This window comes from Lithobates pipiens, unplaced genomic scaffold, assembly GCF_037356315.1.
Source record: "Lithobates pipiens isolate NorthernLeopardFrog02 unplaced genomic scaffold, aLitPip1_a1.2 Scaffold_8, whole genome shotgun sequence".
NCBI lineage: Eukaryota > Metazoa > Chordata > Amphibia > Anura > Ranidae > Lithobates > Lithobates pipiens.
Window position 1 is genome coordinate 685,317,498 of NW_027507903.1, and position 15,339 is coordinate 685,332,836.

The following is a 15,339-nucleotide window of genomic DNA, read 5'->3' on the forward strand; positions in this document are numbered from 1 at the left end:
TCCCATCTGATTCCAGTATGAGGCTAAATCTAGTCATCTTCTCTGGTGGATCTCCAGGGGGATGATGTGACCTTCATTATTGGTTCCATCTCCCATCCATCATGTATAGTCCCAGCCATTGGGTGTGGTGATGATTGGCCCCAGCTGGGGGCATCAGTGGTTGGTGGGAGGGGTATAAAGGACAGCTCTCTCTCCCTCATTCATTGTGTTGTCTCTTATGGGCAGGATGGGGTTTATGGTGAAGGGTTCTTGGGTGCTGCTCCTGGCTGTGACCTATTGGTCAGGGTTTAGCTGTGATGGAGTCTTGGTGAGACATGGCCGCCAGTCAGATTGGTGGAGAAGCAACCAGAGGGCTCTACCTGGCCAGGGCTCTTCTAGATGGGGCTCAAGAGACTGGAATGCTAATCGTCCTGTTGTGGGTGTTGGGGCTCCTAGGGGTTCACTTGCTGGACGTGTTATTGGGGTTCCCCGTGATCTGCCGCAGCCTGGGAGCTCCCCTATCAGGATCCAGTGTGGAGAGGACAACATGGTGGTCAATGTCCAGAGGGATTTCTATGGGATTGGGAAGCTGGTCCGACCCTCTGACCTGAGCCTGGGGCCCCAAGGCTGCAAACCCAACCCCCAGAGTACAGACACCACTGTCACCTTCCAGATCAACCTTCAGGACTGTGGCAACATGGTGCAGGTAATCTTCAAATGTTTCCTAGATGTCCATGTATTCTAGTCAATGATGCACCCCCAGTAGTCTGTTGTGTATAGAACCTTCTCTGCTGGTTTATAAATTCCTCCCCCCCCCCCCCACCTGGAATCACCTCGTTTCTAATGACCCTGTAGCTGACGTACCATTGAAATTGACTAAATGTGTTCCACTGTGTGTGTGGGTGTTTCTTCTTATTTTTTTTGGGGGGGCGGGGGGGGGCTTCTCTTTAGGGGGATTAGGTGACCTCTGCCTTTCTGATAGCAGTGGAAGGTGGTGGTATGCAGGGCTGTTTTAATGTGTGGGCACTGCCCATGTGCCCCAGCTGCATGTGGGGGGGGGGGGGGGGGGGCTCTCCACTTTCCCCAAAGCAGCTGGTCCTTGAACCCAGGCTGCCCCAAAATTTGGGGGTGGGGGGCCCCACTGAGAGTGATGAATACACAAGGGAGGAAGGCTGGCAGCGGTGTGCTGTGCAGAACGATACCTATTTCACAGCCAGCAGGGAGGGGCAGAGCTGCAGCGGCAGTGATGCTCTGACCCCACCCCATGCAGCTTGAAGGCCGTGGGGTAAGAGCTGGAGTGGGAGCTGCTGAGTCGGCAGCACTGAGAGGCCCCCTGCGGCCAATAGCATTGTGGATGGTGTCATGGTGAGCCCAGCTGTCCAGCACTATGTGCACCCAAGGGCTTGGAATGCCCGGAGGGATGCTCCTTCCTTCTGCTTGATTGGTATAGGTCAGTCCAGTGCTGGAGGTGGGCACATAGACAAAAGTTTACATGCTATCTATCTCCACTGGAAAAGATGGATGGGGGGGGGGGGGCTACTACATGGATGGAGTAATGATGCTAGGGGATATCAAGGGTGTAGTGGGGGGAGGGGGGTGTCCAGGATGTATAAGGGGTAGGCAATGCTTGGGGTATCTTGGGTGGCGATAGTGCTAGAGGTAGGGGGGATCGGGGATGTAGTGGGGTCACAACGCAAGGGGTATCTTAAGTATATGGTAAATGTAGAGGGCTGGGGAGGCATCAATCTAGCATGTATATAAATATATAGTATAGATCATTCCTTAACCCTTCATATACAATATACTATATTGACAGCGCTAAACATTTAAAAAAAATTCAAACCAATATATATAGAAAAGATGACAGTAGCATGTATATTATATGCACAGGACAGCTTTGTTACTTTATGTATGTAGTCATTTTTGTTTCTTTGCTGTACAGAATGAATGTTAATGTGGAGCTCCATCCAAAAAAGGGGGGCGCTCCGCTTGTCTGCCTTCAATCTACTTGATGTCTGTTTACCTGCTCTGTCTCCATTGTAGGGGCCCCAGAGCATTGCTTTGCATAGGGGCCCATGATGCTATTCAGACGGCCCTGGCGGTGCGTAGAGATGCACAGGCTGGTGCGGGTACTCCAATGTGTGTATGAGAATTGGAGTGCCAAGGAGCCGGAGTTGTGAGTGAGACGGGCAGCGTGCTGGAGCTGTGGTAAAGACTACTCCTTTGATCTAGTGGAGAGCCGATGCCTGTGTTCAGCCTTTTTCTCCTAATATCAAGCAGCCAACGGTGTGTAGTGTGCCTGGAGCCCGCAGTCTGGAGAGGTCGGCGAAGGAGACTAGGAGCATGGCAGAACCAGCTGGAGTGTTAATATGTCCTGAACCATCTTCACCGCAAGGAAACTGTGATTTACAGAGCGGGAGAGTTGTAGGAACCGGTGATTGCCGGGAGATCGCTCCTACATCTGCTGTTTGCTAGGACTGCTTTATCTATTTTTGGCTAGATTTACCTGGGTAGGCAAATAACCGTGATAAACAGATTGTACAGTTGGCGAAGGACGAGGCAATATGCCTTTTTTAAAAACCAACTGATTTACTGACTGAGCCTAAATCAGGTGTAGCGGCCATAACCCTTTTGTAGGGCGGCCTTAACTTTATGGGCTTACTGGTTACCTCCGCTTGGCTTGTTCTTCCAGGGTTGATACCCAACAACTTGGATGCTGACAAAGTCCTTTTTTAATGGGTTTTATTTTGCAGGGGTAACATCCAACAACAGTGTCATGTATAGGAACAGAGGGCAAGGGTGAAGAACTCGGGCACCTTGAACTGCAGACATAAAAGTCTCTAGTACCACCCAGAGAGTAGCCACTCACAGCTGGGTGCTTCAAGGCTGAACAAATCTCTAGCCAGAGATTATGGCAATCAGCACTTTGATTCAGAACTTGTAAAATCTCTGACCTTGAATAGGAACCTTTTTTCCTCAGTACCTGGAACGTTCTGTCTCCTTGATAGTACTGGAAAAGTGTGGATTCGTCAATGTCCTTCCCAACTCAGTAACCAGGCACTTCTCAGGATGCCGGCTTGTTGGCCCTCCTCCGAAGAGTCCTCCCCCGGTCACTTTCACGAGCTGCGGTGCCCCTCCAAGCTGAGAACACACCCGGACGCCTTGAATCCTCCCTCAGTTACTGCGCCTCGGACCAGCCGGTACCAACACTCGGGAACAGATGGATCCCTACCCCAGATTGCAACATGCAGTTTAATTAAAGAGTGCTGTCTGCTGGTAACTAAAACGTGGCTTCATCCTCTTGTACCGGACACTATTATGCACATATATGGCCGCACGTCTATCACCAGGATAGAAATGGAAATTCAGGGAAGAGCAAAGGAGGAGGCCTTTGTATTTTTTAAATGAGTGTTGCTCTGATGGTAAACTTGAGAAGACTTGTTCGTCAGATTTGGAATTTTTTTATGCTGGTGAAGTGTAGACCTTTTTTATTTACCCAGAGAATTTACAGTGGTGATCACGACTATTGTGAAACAGATGATCGCTACACCCCTTGTTCTACCCAGGCCAACCCAACTCCATTACCTTACCCATTAATGGAGACCACTCTGTTTATAGAGTAATTTATTGGCCTTTGTGTTAACAACTCAATATTATACATGACTATAAACCTCTGTTAAACCACCTCAAATAGTCACGTTGGCCTTTGCAGGACATCCCCCAGATTTATCATAACAATGGACTGCAGTACCTTTTTTCCTAACTGGAACTAGGCCTCCAGCCAACAAGCTAGCTCGGAGACAACCAAACCAATGACCACAGTGCACCCTTTAACCAAATTCCAGCTAAACAAACGTTGGCTGGAATACCACCAAAGGGGCCCATACCACTGATGGGTCCCGTATTTGCCTTATCTAGGGTTTCTTCCAACACCCGCCAACTGCCACGACATCCAAGGAGCAAAGCATTCTGTGAAAGAAAATGTGTTGCTATACCGGGGAAGGTGGGTGGGAAGGTCTCTCCTCCAAGTAACACTGATGCTGGGGAGGGACATGCTTCACTTTTCCCCTGCTAGCTCCTCCTTCCTCTGCTCCACTCGGGGTCTTCGTACTGTACACTATTACTGTCCCCCCAGTTGTGAAAGCCCTACATCTATTCCTTTCTTTTACTCTGGGCTTGTCTTTATTGCGGTATGTATACCGCCACATGCGGATACTGCAGTGGCTCTGCCAAATCTCATAGGCAAGTATCGACATGCACACCCTGATGGGGGTTTTGGTAGTTGCTGGTGACTTCAATAAAGGGAATTTGAGGGCTGCACAGCCAAAACTACATCAGTTTGTAAAATGTTCTACTAGAGGTAAAAATGTCTTGGATATTCTAATATTAAGGCCTACAGAGCCATTCCACTATCCCATCTGGGTCAGTCAGACCACCTTTCCTTATTCCAGCATATATTCCTAGAAAATGGCTCCAGAGTGTAAAATGAGCAGTTTGTCCAGAGGGCTTTCTCCTCCTAGGGGAAGGGTGTACAGCCAGCAACCTTAATGTCCCCTTGAGAGATGTCTATATCTCTCCCCTGTTCAACCATACAGTTGGTTTTTCAGAATCCCTACCATCAATCTGGAATGTGTGGGGATACAGATGGAGAACCACCAGGAGTGTATGGTGGGAGAGGATTCTCCAGACCATTAGTAGGGATGATTGTATGTGTAGTGGGGACGCTCGGTGCTGACTAGATCTGTGGTGGGGTTACTTTAAATAGGGGGGCCAGAAGACTGGTCTTTGTAGATTGAACTAGTGATGGTCTTCCAAAGGATCATTCAGGTCGGGTTTACATTTGGAGACTGCTGTTAAGATGTGATGTCAAGCAGCCCTAGTAGACTTGGCGTTGCCACTCTTCCTCTGACAGCTAAATGGGGGTTTATGTAGAAGGTGGAGGAGCTGGGCCAGCACAAAAATAATTGGACACTCAGATGAGAGGGTGTGCTAGGTTGAGTTCTGAAATGTCAATAAAATTTCACATGGAAAGGGGAAATGCTGTATGTAAACATTTTACTTTAAAGGAGTTGTAAAAGCAGAAGATGCCTTAAGATAAAAGCCTTCTTTTGTGTAGCAGCCACCCCCTAACACTTTGGTTAGCAAGGTCCCAGGCCTCCAGAGGCATAATGGTGACCTCCAGAGTTTTGGAGAGCTGACATCCATACTTGTATAGTGGGTTACCAGGCATGGTGGGTGTGATGCAAGATGAATTTTATATATTTTTTTTTTTTTTTCATGCAATTTTTAAGAGATTTATTATCTCAGCAAGAACTGTGGGAGAGCAGGTTAGAGCCAGGACACCCTTAAGTGCATGCAATAATTGTCAGACTCCACGACACTATAGGTAGACCACTAAACAGTGGCAAGTCTCCAGCAGGATAACTCTTCTGTATAGGTAGGACCATTGCCTACTGTGCAACAGCCACTAACGGTAACTGTACAGAACTCTTGGTAACACTGTAGATCTTCACTCGCTGAGCTCCCATTCTGTCACACTAGACTTGCAGATCCAATCGCCACTGGATCACCTGAGCTCTTCCACTGTATACTTCAGTGTCATCCCCGCTAACCACCAGGGCCAGGCAATAGTGGGCCTGGTCTTGGAAATCTGACATGGTTTAGTCCATTTTCTATGTTTTGTAAGTCTATCATTCTTTTTCTTTGCACAGATGACTCAAGACTGGCTAATCTACACCACCAACCTGACCTACAGCCCAACCTCCTCCATTCCAATCATCAGAACCAACCCAGCTGTGGTCCCCATAATGTGCTTCTACTACCGGTGAGTCAACACTACTAGATCAGCTTTACACTAAGGTCCCAGCTGGTGTTCAGCATCTGGTCAATATGTTTGGCCAGAGTGGGGGAAGGTTAAACCCTAGTAGGGTTTTTCCTGACATCTGTCCTTGCCAAGGGATTTCCATGTATCTACTTTCCTGGTTAGGGGGTGTTGGAAGCCCATCTTGACATTATGGGTCCAAGTGTTGGTTTTAAGGTATTTTAGCTACTTGAACTACTCTTGACATCTGTGGACCTGGTGTCTGTGCCTATAACCTAATCCTTCTACTGCAGTAATGACCAATTTCCTCTTACAAAGTGTGATCATGGTGGGAATACTTTAGGTTTCTTAACTTTAGAGAACCTTGTGGTCAAGATGGTGGGACTCCATTTTTTTTTTTTTTTTTTTTTTTTTTTATTGTCCCTGGAATCTGTGTGTAGGATTTATTTTTATGGCAATGTAGGGTGACTTGTAAGATTGGCTTAACAATGTTCTAAAGGGAATCTGGGGACAAACATGGTAGCTGCTCCTGGTCACTTAACAGTTCAAGGGTCATGTCAGATCTTTGGCTTTACTATCTGGCTTCATCTGGTCACTCTCAAGCAGGAATGGAATCAACCAGACAGCCATCCTTTAGTAACTTGCTGGATAGTGTAATTGTAACCAGGATTTGACCCTGTAATCAGTCATTGATGAATGGGGGGAAAATGAGTAATATGAATTTTACATTAAATTACTTCTGTTGACTCATTCCTGGCCTTGATCTGGTTCTCTGTAGGCACGGTAATGTGAGCAGCCAGGCCATTAGGCCGACATGGGTTCCGTTCAGCACCACTGTTTCTTCAGAAGAAAGGTTGTCCTTCTCTTTGGTCCTGATGACTGGTGAGGAAGATGGGTGATCAGGAGGGAGGGGGGTTGTTGGGCCTTTACTAATCCCTTTTTTCCTTATGTATACAGAGGACTGGAGTGGTCCCAGAAGTTCTCCCATCTATCAGTTGGGGGATATTCTCTACATACAGGCCTCTGTGGATACTCGCAACCAAATTGCTATGATCCTGTATGTGGACCGCTGTGTGGCCACCATATCTCCTGATGCCACCTCTTCAAGTTATGACCTCATTACAGACAATGGGTATGTGGGGTTTTTTGTGGGTCGGGGGGGGGGGGGGTTGGTTTGCCATGACCCAAATTGTAAGTGACCATCTTCTGCAGGTGTCTGGTGGATGGAACACAAGCTGATGCCTCCTCGGCCTTCATCGCCCCAAGGGTCCAGACAAACGCTCTACAGTTCACGGTGGATGCCTTCCGGTTCCTGGGAGATGATGTATCTCTGGTGAGGACTGTTTGATTTGATTGCACAGATTGGTGCCTTCTAGGAATGTTTAACCTATCAAAACCTTCTATTTCAGATCTACATAACCTGTTACCTGAGAGCCGCAGCTGCCACCCAGGTCCCAGATCCCACTAACAAGGCCTGTTCCTATAGTAAAGCCACAAACAGGTTAGACTATTTTTAAAATGGCTGTTGTGTGTCCAGGGGTTGCTGCTCTTCCTCTAGCATTTTGTCTGTCTGTAATTACTTCTGCATGAATCTAGTAACCAGTGACTGGGACAAACATGGTGGATTCCTAAAACCAATAGTATACACAGGCATTCCCTGTGGAGCCCTTCCCATACCATGTACACTGTTAATATGGCTAGCCAGGTAACTAGCCTTATGTGGCTGAACGTTGGTCTAAGATCTCAGGTGCCAGCATGATCAGAAATATGGGCATGGTGCTCTGAATCTGCTGCTTGGACACCTTGTGGTCAGCTGTAAATTCTCTCCAAGGTGGATCAACTTGGTGCTGTAACTAGAACTATAGGCAAAACTTTCATTTTGGATAGAGCAAGGGAGGCAAGGAAAGGCTCCCGGTCCGGACGGATTTACTCTGCAATATTTTAAAAGCTTTCAATTACAACTAGTCCCCTATATGGTTAAAACATTTAAAAACCGAGCCTCCACCTGTAGAAGCATTAAGGGCACATATTGTACTTATTCCAAAAGAAGGAAAGGATCAATCAATATGCAGTAACTATCGTCCAATATTATTAAATACCGATTTGATAAAATATTCACAAAGATACTCGCATCTCGCCTACAGTCATTTATGACGCAGTTGATCCACTTGGACCAAGTGGGGTTTGTTCCCACACGGGAAGCTAGGGATAGTACAATTAAGGTCCTGAATTTAATCCAATATGCAAATCATAGGAAGCTGCCGAGTATCTTAGTCAATACAGACGCAGAAAAGGCCTTCGATAGGGTCAATTGGCCCTTTATGTTAGGAGTCTTAAAACAAATGGGCTTTGGTGATCGAATGTTGGATTGGATAGCAGGATTATATTCAAAGCCACAAGCACTGGTGAAGGTCAATGGGATAAACTCTAAAAAAAAAAAAATTAAATATCCAATGGGACCCGTCAGGGATGTCCCCTGTCGCCTCTTTTATTTGCATTGTCATTAGAACCTTTGTTAAATAGAATTCGACAGAATCCTGATATTAAAGGTATTCCTTTAGGGATACCAGGAATATAAACTTTCAGCGTACGCGGATGATTTATTATTTTCACTCTCTAATCCACAAATATCACTACCTAATCTACTGGAGGAAATAGCGCGTTACGGAGCTCTGTCTAGTTTTAAAATAAACTATAGCAAGTCGGAGGCGAGGGGGATATCACTGGAGGGTTCCATTCAAAAGAATTTAGAGGATAACTTTAAGTTTAAATGGACGCCTACAGCTCTGAACTATTTAGGGATACAGATTCCACCTAATTTAATAGATGCATATGCATTGAATTTCCCACCCTTATTAAGGGAAATTAGTACAACATTGACTGAATGGAGCAAATCCTCACATTCCTGGTTCGGGAGAAGTAGTATTTTGAAAATGAATATAGTCCCCAAGTTTCTTTATCTGTTTCAGGCGCTACCAATCCGGATTCCACTTGCCTTTAGTAAAACCCAAACAATTTTTACAAAGTTCATATGAGCAAGTAGGCGCCCTAGGATTAACAGGAAGTTACTAACAATGCCTAAAGAAGCGGGTGGAATCGCAGCACCAGATTTATACAAATACTACCAGGCTACTCGGCTTGGTAGAATTTTGGACTGGTGCCGACATAGAGACAGTAAAAGTTGGGTTGCCATGGAACAAGAAGTAAGCCCTATTCCCTTAGAGCCATGTGATGTGGTATAGCTATACCTCCTTAAGAGCCCATCCTTTAATAGGACCTACGCTCCAGATGGGAGCTAAAGCCGTACGTATCCCCAGTGTAACGGCACCCCTAATATAAAGGGGGGTTAACGCCGTTTACGATGTTCCCTCTCCTAGACACACATCCACTCGCTACCAATATCCACAGCTAAACGACCCTTTCCTATAGGAGCCGACCCCTCTGGCAAAAAGACGAGACGCACTCTGTCTCTTCTGTAGTAGGAATGACTTTATTATTGAGAAACATTGTAACTTTATACACAATTCAAGGCACATGCTTTAACATGAACAAGGGCCCAGCTCCACCCACACATCCCAAGAATCAACACCTCATCCTGACGTCTGCTAGGCTTCAAACGATCCCACCCAATACACATCTTTTCACAAAGGGTTGGCAGCCAGTCTGTCTGGCACTTTACAATACACACAAGGATAGACTTAAATGAACAATAGAAATGCAAAACAACTTAATTCCTCACAGCAATGATACTTAACCCCCATATACAGTATACATCCAATCTATATACAATGTATATACAGCCTTGAATATGGCTATCACAGACCATATTGGGGGTTTCTTTTATTCACCCTGTGTCCAAAGTGACCCCACTGTCACACCCAGAATTTCAACAGCAAAATCTCCCTTATTTCCCATTCTTGGGAACCCACTTTTTTTTTTTTTTTTTTTTTTTTTTTTTACCCGGTCTGGAATCAGGAATATTTGGGAAATTAAGAGAAGGGATGTTTTCAGGCATCACATTTCTTGAAGTCTAAAAAATGGCTATCAATTGAAATGTTAATGGAATCAGGAGGACAATATGAACTACCCCTATGGCAGGCGTTACTGGTTAAGCATTTTTTGGATACTCTGGGCTCTTCTGAGGATTTCGATCGCCCACTCACTAGGTTTGAGGAGAAAATATGAGATTGGGGTTCCTTCTCACAGTAATCTCTAAAATGTTTTACTACTCTCCTTTGGAGGATACTGATATAAGGAGTTTGGATAAATGGGAAAGATCTTGGACAAACCTTTACCCCGGCCCAACGTAAGAAAATAATACATTTGACTTTTAAATCATCTAGATGTGTCAAGATACAGGAATTAAATTATAAAGTATTAATGCGTTGGTATTATACTCCATCACGAATGCATACTTTTTTTCTCCGAGTTATCGGATAGGTGCTGGAGGTGCGGTAAGGAGAGAGGCACTATTGTCCATATTTTCTGGCAATGCCCAGTGATTAGACAGTTTTGGGAAGAGGTTTGGAAAATTTCTCAATTGTTTACTGAATATCGTCTTGAGGAAGATTCAGCCTTTTTTCTATTACAATGTACACACATGTCCCATTAGAGAGATGCAAGAACTCAATGCTATGTCACTTGGTGAACGCAGCTAAAAGCTGCATCACCATTTGTTGGAAACGGGTTCTCCACAAATCTCGCAATGGTTAACCACCTTCAGACCGGACCATTTTGCTGGTAAATGACCAGAGGTCTTTTTACAATTTGGCACTGTGCTGCTTTAACTGGTAATTGCGCGGTCATGCAATGTTGTACCCAAACAAAATTTGCGTCCTTTTCTTCCCACAAATAGAGCTTTCTTTTGATGGTATTTGATTGCCTCTGCGATTTTTATTTTTTGCGATATAAACGTAAAAAGACCGCAAATTTTGAAAAAAAATGATATTTTCTACTTTTTGTTATTAGAAAAATCCAATAAACTCAATTTTAGTCATACATTTAGGCCAAAATGTATTCAGCCACATGTCTTTGGTAAAAAAAGTCAATAATTGTATATTTATTGGTTTGCGCAAAAGTTGTCACATCTACAAACTAAGGTACGTTTTCTGGAATTTACGCAGCTTTTAGTTTACGACTGCCTATCTCATTTCTTGAGGTGCTAAAATGGCAGGGCAGTACAAAACCCTCCCAAATGACCCCATTTTGGAAAGTAGACACCCTAAGGAAATTGATAAGTGGCATGTTGAGCCCATTGAATATTTTATTTTTTTGCCTCAAGCGATTGAATAATGACAAAAAAAAATATTTTTTTTTTTTTTTTTTTTTTTTACACAAAGTTGTCACTAAATGATATATTGCTCACACATGCTATGGGCATATGTGAAATGACACCCCAAAATAAATTCTGCTGCTTCTCCTGAGTACGGGGATACCACATATGTGGGACTTTTTGGGAGCCTAGCCGCGTACGGGGCCAAGAACCGCCTTCAGGTTTTCTAAGGGCGTAAATATTTGACTTCACTCCTCACTACCTATTACAGTTTTGAAGGCCATAAAATGCCAAGATGGCACAAAACCCCCACAAATGACCCCATTTTAGAAAGTAGACACCCCAAGCTATTTGCTGAGAGGCATGTTGAGTTCATGGAATATTTTATATTTTGCCACAACTTGCGGGAACATTACAAACTTTTTTTTTTTTTTTTTTCACAAAGTTGTCACTAAATGATATATTGCTCACGCATGCCATGGGCATATGTGAAATGACACCCCAAAATAAATTCTGCTGCTTCTCCTGAGTACGGGGATACCACATATGTGGGACTTTTTGGGAGCCTAGCCGCGTACGGGGCCCCGAAAACCAAGCACCGCCTTCAGGCTTTCTAAGGGCGTTACAGTTTTGAAGGCCATAAAATGCCAAGATGGCACAAACCCCCCCCAAATGACCCCATTTTGGAAAGTAGACACCCCTAAATTTAGGGGTACACTAGTGAGACTAGGTAATAAATGGCGGGTGCCCTGAAACTATAAAAAAAATAACTAACCAACCAGCGTCACCTGTAACAGTTATATGGTGATCACTGGTGAAAGGGTTAACTAGGGGGCAATCAGGGGGCTTTATGCGGTAGTATATGGGGGTCCCTGGCGCTATAAAAAGCTGCGGCGAACCTAAATACCTACCTGCCTAACAAGCGTCACCTGTGACACTAATACAGCGATCAGAAAAACTATCGCTTATTAGGCTGGGTTCACACTGGAGCGATGCGGGAACGCCATGAATCCGCGGCGGGTTCCCGCATCGCATGCCTCCCGGCGGCAGTTCACACTGCCCTATGCGAACTGCTGGGAGTGTCAGTGAAATGTTACTGACACCCCCAGATCAGTTCGCATATCGCAGTGCGATCTGCAAACTCGGATCGCATGGTGTGAACACCCATGCGATCCGATTCTGCTGCGGGCCAAAAAAAGGGTCCCGTGCGAATTTGCGGCGGGTGCGACACGAATTCAGCCATACTATCTGTATGGCTGAACTCGAATCGCACAGAGATCGGATGTGATTTGCACTGCGGTGCGAATCACATTCGTTCTCATAAACCGCTGCAATGTGAACCCAGCCTTAGTGACACTGGCGACGGGGGGTGATCACGGGGTTAAACCTTTATTGGGGGGGTTAGGGGGGCACATTAGAACTAAAGGGGGCTAACCCTAACTGCCCTAACAGTTACTACAGTCACAAATGACACCAATGCAAAAAAAAAAAAAGCAATTGGTGTCACTGTGACTGGGGGGGCAGGGGTAATTGGGGGGGGGGGGTGATCGGGGGTAAAGGGGGGGTGTGAGTGTGCCTGGCATGTTCTACTGTATGTGGGGTGTGTTGGTGCAACTCACCGAACCTCTCTCCTCGGTGCCGGAACGAAAACTACCGACACGGAGGAGAGAATACATCACTTCCTCTCCTGTGTTTACATTACAGGAGAGGAAGTGATGTCACCGGACATTTTCATTCGCCGGGAGCGATCGAGAGGGGGTGGCCATGAATGAATGGCCGTCCCCTCGTCCGGGATCGCTCCCGAACGAATACCGACCGCCGCAGGCACCGGGCGGGGGCCCGATCGGGCCCCCGACCGGCGGGCAGGCAAGGACGTACATGTAAGCCCTTATGCCTGCCCGTGCCATTCTGCCAACGTACATCGGCGTGCGGCAGTCGGCAAGTGGTTAAATAAAGTAAGGAAAATTGGGATCTTGGAGAGTCTGATTCCTATGCTTCCCGAGGAAAGGGAAGCTATTGCACAAGTCTGGGCCCCATGGGAAATATTTTTACAGTCAGAGGAAGGGAAGAGGATGATTGGAGAGGAAACTGAGGACTAAATCAATTGGCTGAGTGATGTAAATTATACCTCTTGGAGGGGCGATGCCGGACTCCTCCTCTTTTCTCCCTCTTCCCAATCCTTTCTGCTTTCTTCCTCTCCCTCCCCCCCCCCCCCCCCCCCTTTATTTATTTATTTATTTTTTTCTCCAAAGGAGAAGGTTGGGAATCGTTGAGGGGAATTGATACGGTATTGATATCATACGGATATTGTTTTGTTTGTTTATAAAAATGGCAAGATATGGTTATCAGAGTGTTTCTTGTGTATAATTAACAACCTATGTATTTTGTTCTTGCAAAGAAATAAAGAATTTGAAGAGCAAGGGGGGGTTATAACCCATCAGACTTTTCTCACATCTGTGTACCATTGCACAGATTTGCCTTCACTTCCTGCCCCATAGCCAAATGGGAAGCGAGAGGAAATTCATGCAAATTAAGGGACTTCCTTGAACCCCGCCCCATTCACCAGAACTAGTGTTCCCATTGGAAGATTTCTACTATATTGCTCTTCGGGGGGGAACCCAAAAAAATGTGGCTTTTCTTTCACCTTTCGATGATGGTAAACCAGAGTATAAATCTCCCTAATGGGGACACAGAAGGCAAAACCTGTTCAAATCAATCTCTCCCATTCTCCACTGTGCTTCTGGAGGTATAAGCCCCGAGTTGTCTTTCAAGGTAAATGTCAAACTAGCCATATGGTTTTGGCTCTTCACCAAGCTTCTAGTGCATCTTCTAAAAACACAGGTTTTTCATACGTACTTTGGTTTGTTTTCTCTAGCTGGTCTGCAGTTGAGGGCCCCAGCAGTATCTGCCAGTGTTGTGGGACACCGGGCACCTGTAGCAACCCTACTGGTCTGACAGGAGGAAGGAGCCGATTTGGAAGACCGAGAGCCTTTGGGAAAAGGGAAGCCTTGGATGGTGAGTCTTAACCATGCAGCTGTCATATACAATAATGGTGTGGCCATATCTGCTCCTATTGATGGGAGTGTCCGGAAAAATGTATTGCCTTCTGTTGCACTACTGTGTGTGTGTGTGTGTGTGTGTGTTCTTTCTGGTAGAGGTTAGCCCACCTGGCTCTGATTCTTACACCCACCAGGGTTCTGAGGGATATGGGTGGCAAGAAAGGAGGCTAGAACCTGGATGTCCTTCATATTGCTACTTTTAGCTCTGAAAAAAGCGAGGGACAAGTCTATGGGGGATAGAACAGGAATCTTAAGGGATCAAACTATACCCCCCCCCCCCCCCCATAGTGGCCATTTGCTTCATGAGGGTCTAGTGGACATCACCTCTACACACCAGGAGCAGAGTTATAACCTGAGAGCCCTTAGTTGCATTGTATAGAGATGTGTATGTGCTTCCTGACCCTCCAATGTTTCTCCCCACAGAACCTAACATGGAAGAGGGACACTCAGTGACCACCTTGGTACCTCTGCTTGTGATTGGGCCAAAACAAAGTGACCTTTCAGCTGCAGTGAAGACAGAACGGGCCGCCCCCGCAGAGCTCTGGTGGTTGGTGGCTGTCGGGTGTCTCAGTCTTCTTGTAGTCGCTGCGTGTGCAGTGTTCGTTATCAAGTCTCTGAAAAAGCCACAATATGTACTGTCTGTGGAGAAATAAAAAAATATCATCATTTAATCTGGTCTATTTCTTTTACTTGGATTTGGAGGAGCTTTAAATATCTATCTAGATCCTGGATCTTGTATGGCATCATTCCATCTCCGGAATAGCCAGGATGGGTTTTATTCTATTCTGTCTGGAAATGATCCAGAATTGGAGAAGCCGGGACTTGGGACTGATCAGCACCTGTGGGAAATTTTGGGTGGTTCTGTTTTTATTGCTACTAAATCTTCTTTTTTTTTTTTTTTGTGATATTTCACAGTAATTTTTAAATATTTTACTGCCTGAGTCCTAGAGGATTTTATTTTTGGCACTCTTTCTGTTCAGCGTTTGTAGCCCACCCTGATACGTTTTTATACTTTGTTTTTATCAGGACAGTTGGAGCCTTTAGTCACAGATTTGTAGAAAATGCGCAACAATTGCATTTGGGAGATGCCCCTTTGGACTTTTATATGGCAGAATAAGGTGTGTGTGTGTGTGTGTGTGTGTATATAATGCATATTAACTGCCAACTTTATTGATATACACAATAAAAAAGTAAACGGTGCATACAAA

The 15,339-nt window shown here is 45.5% G+C and overlaps 1 protein-coding gene across 1 annotated transcript; it reads left to right on the forward strand.

Moving 5' to 3' along the window:
* The first annotated feature begins 217 nt into the window (after positions 1 to 217).
* LOC143962208 (zona pellucida sperm-binding protein 3-like) lies at positions 218 to 14,802 on the forward strand. Its single transcript, XM_077471543.1, has 8 exons — positions 218 to 685; positions 5,691 to 5,803; positions 6,579 to 6,682; positions 6,758 to 6,932; positions 7,013 to 7,133; positions 7,210 to 7,301; positions 13,948 to 14,087; positions 14,555 to 14,802. The coding sequence occupies exons 1-8, from the start codon at positions 218 to 220 to the stop codon at positions 14,782 to 14,784; spliced, it is 1,443 nt and encodes a 480-aa protein (XP_077327669.1). The 3' UTR covers positions 14,785 to 14,802.
* The last annotated feature ends 537 nt before the right edge of the window (positions 14,803 to 15,339 follow it).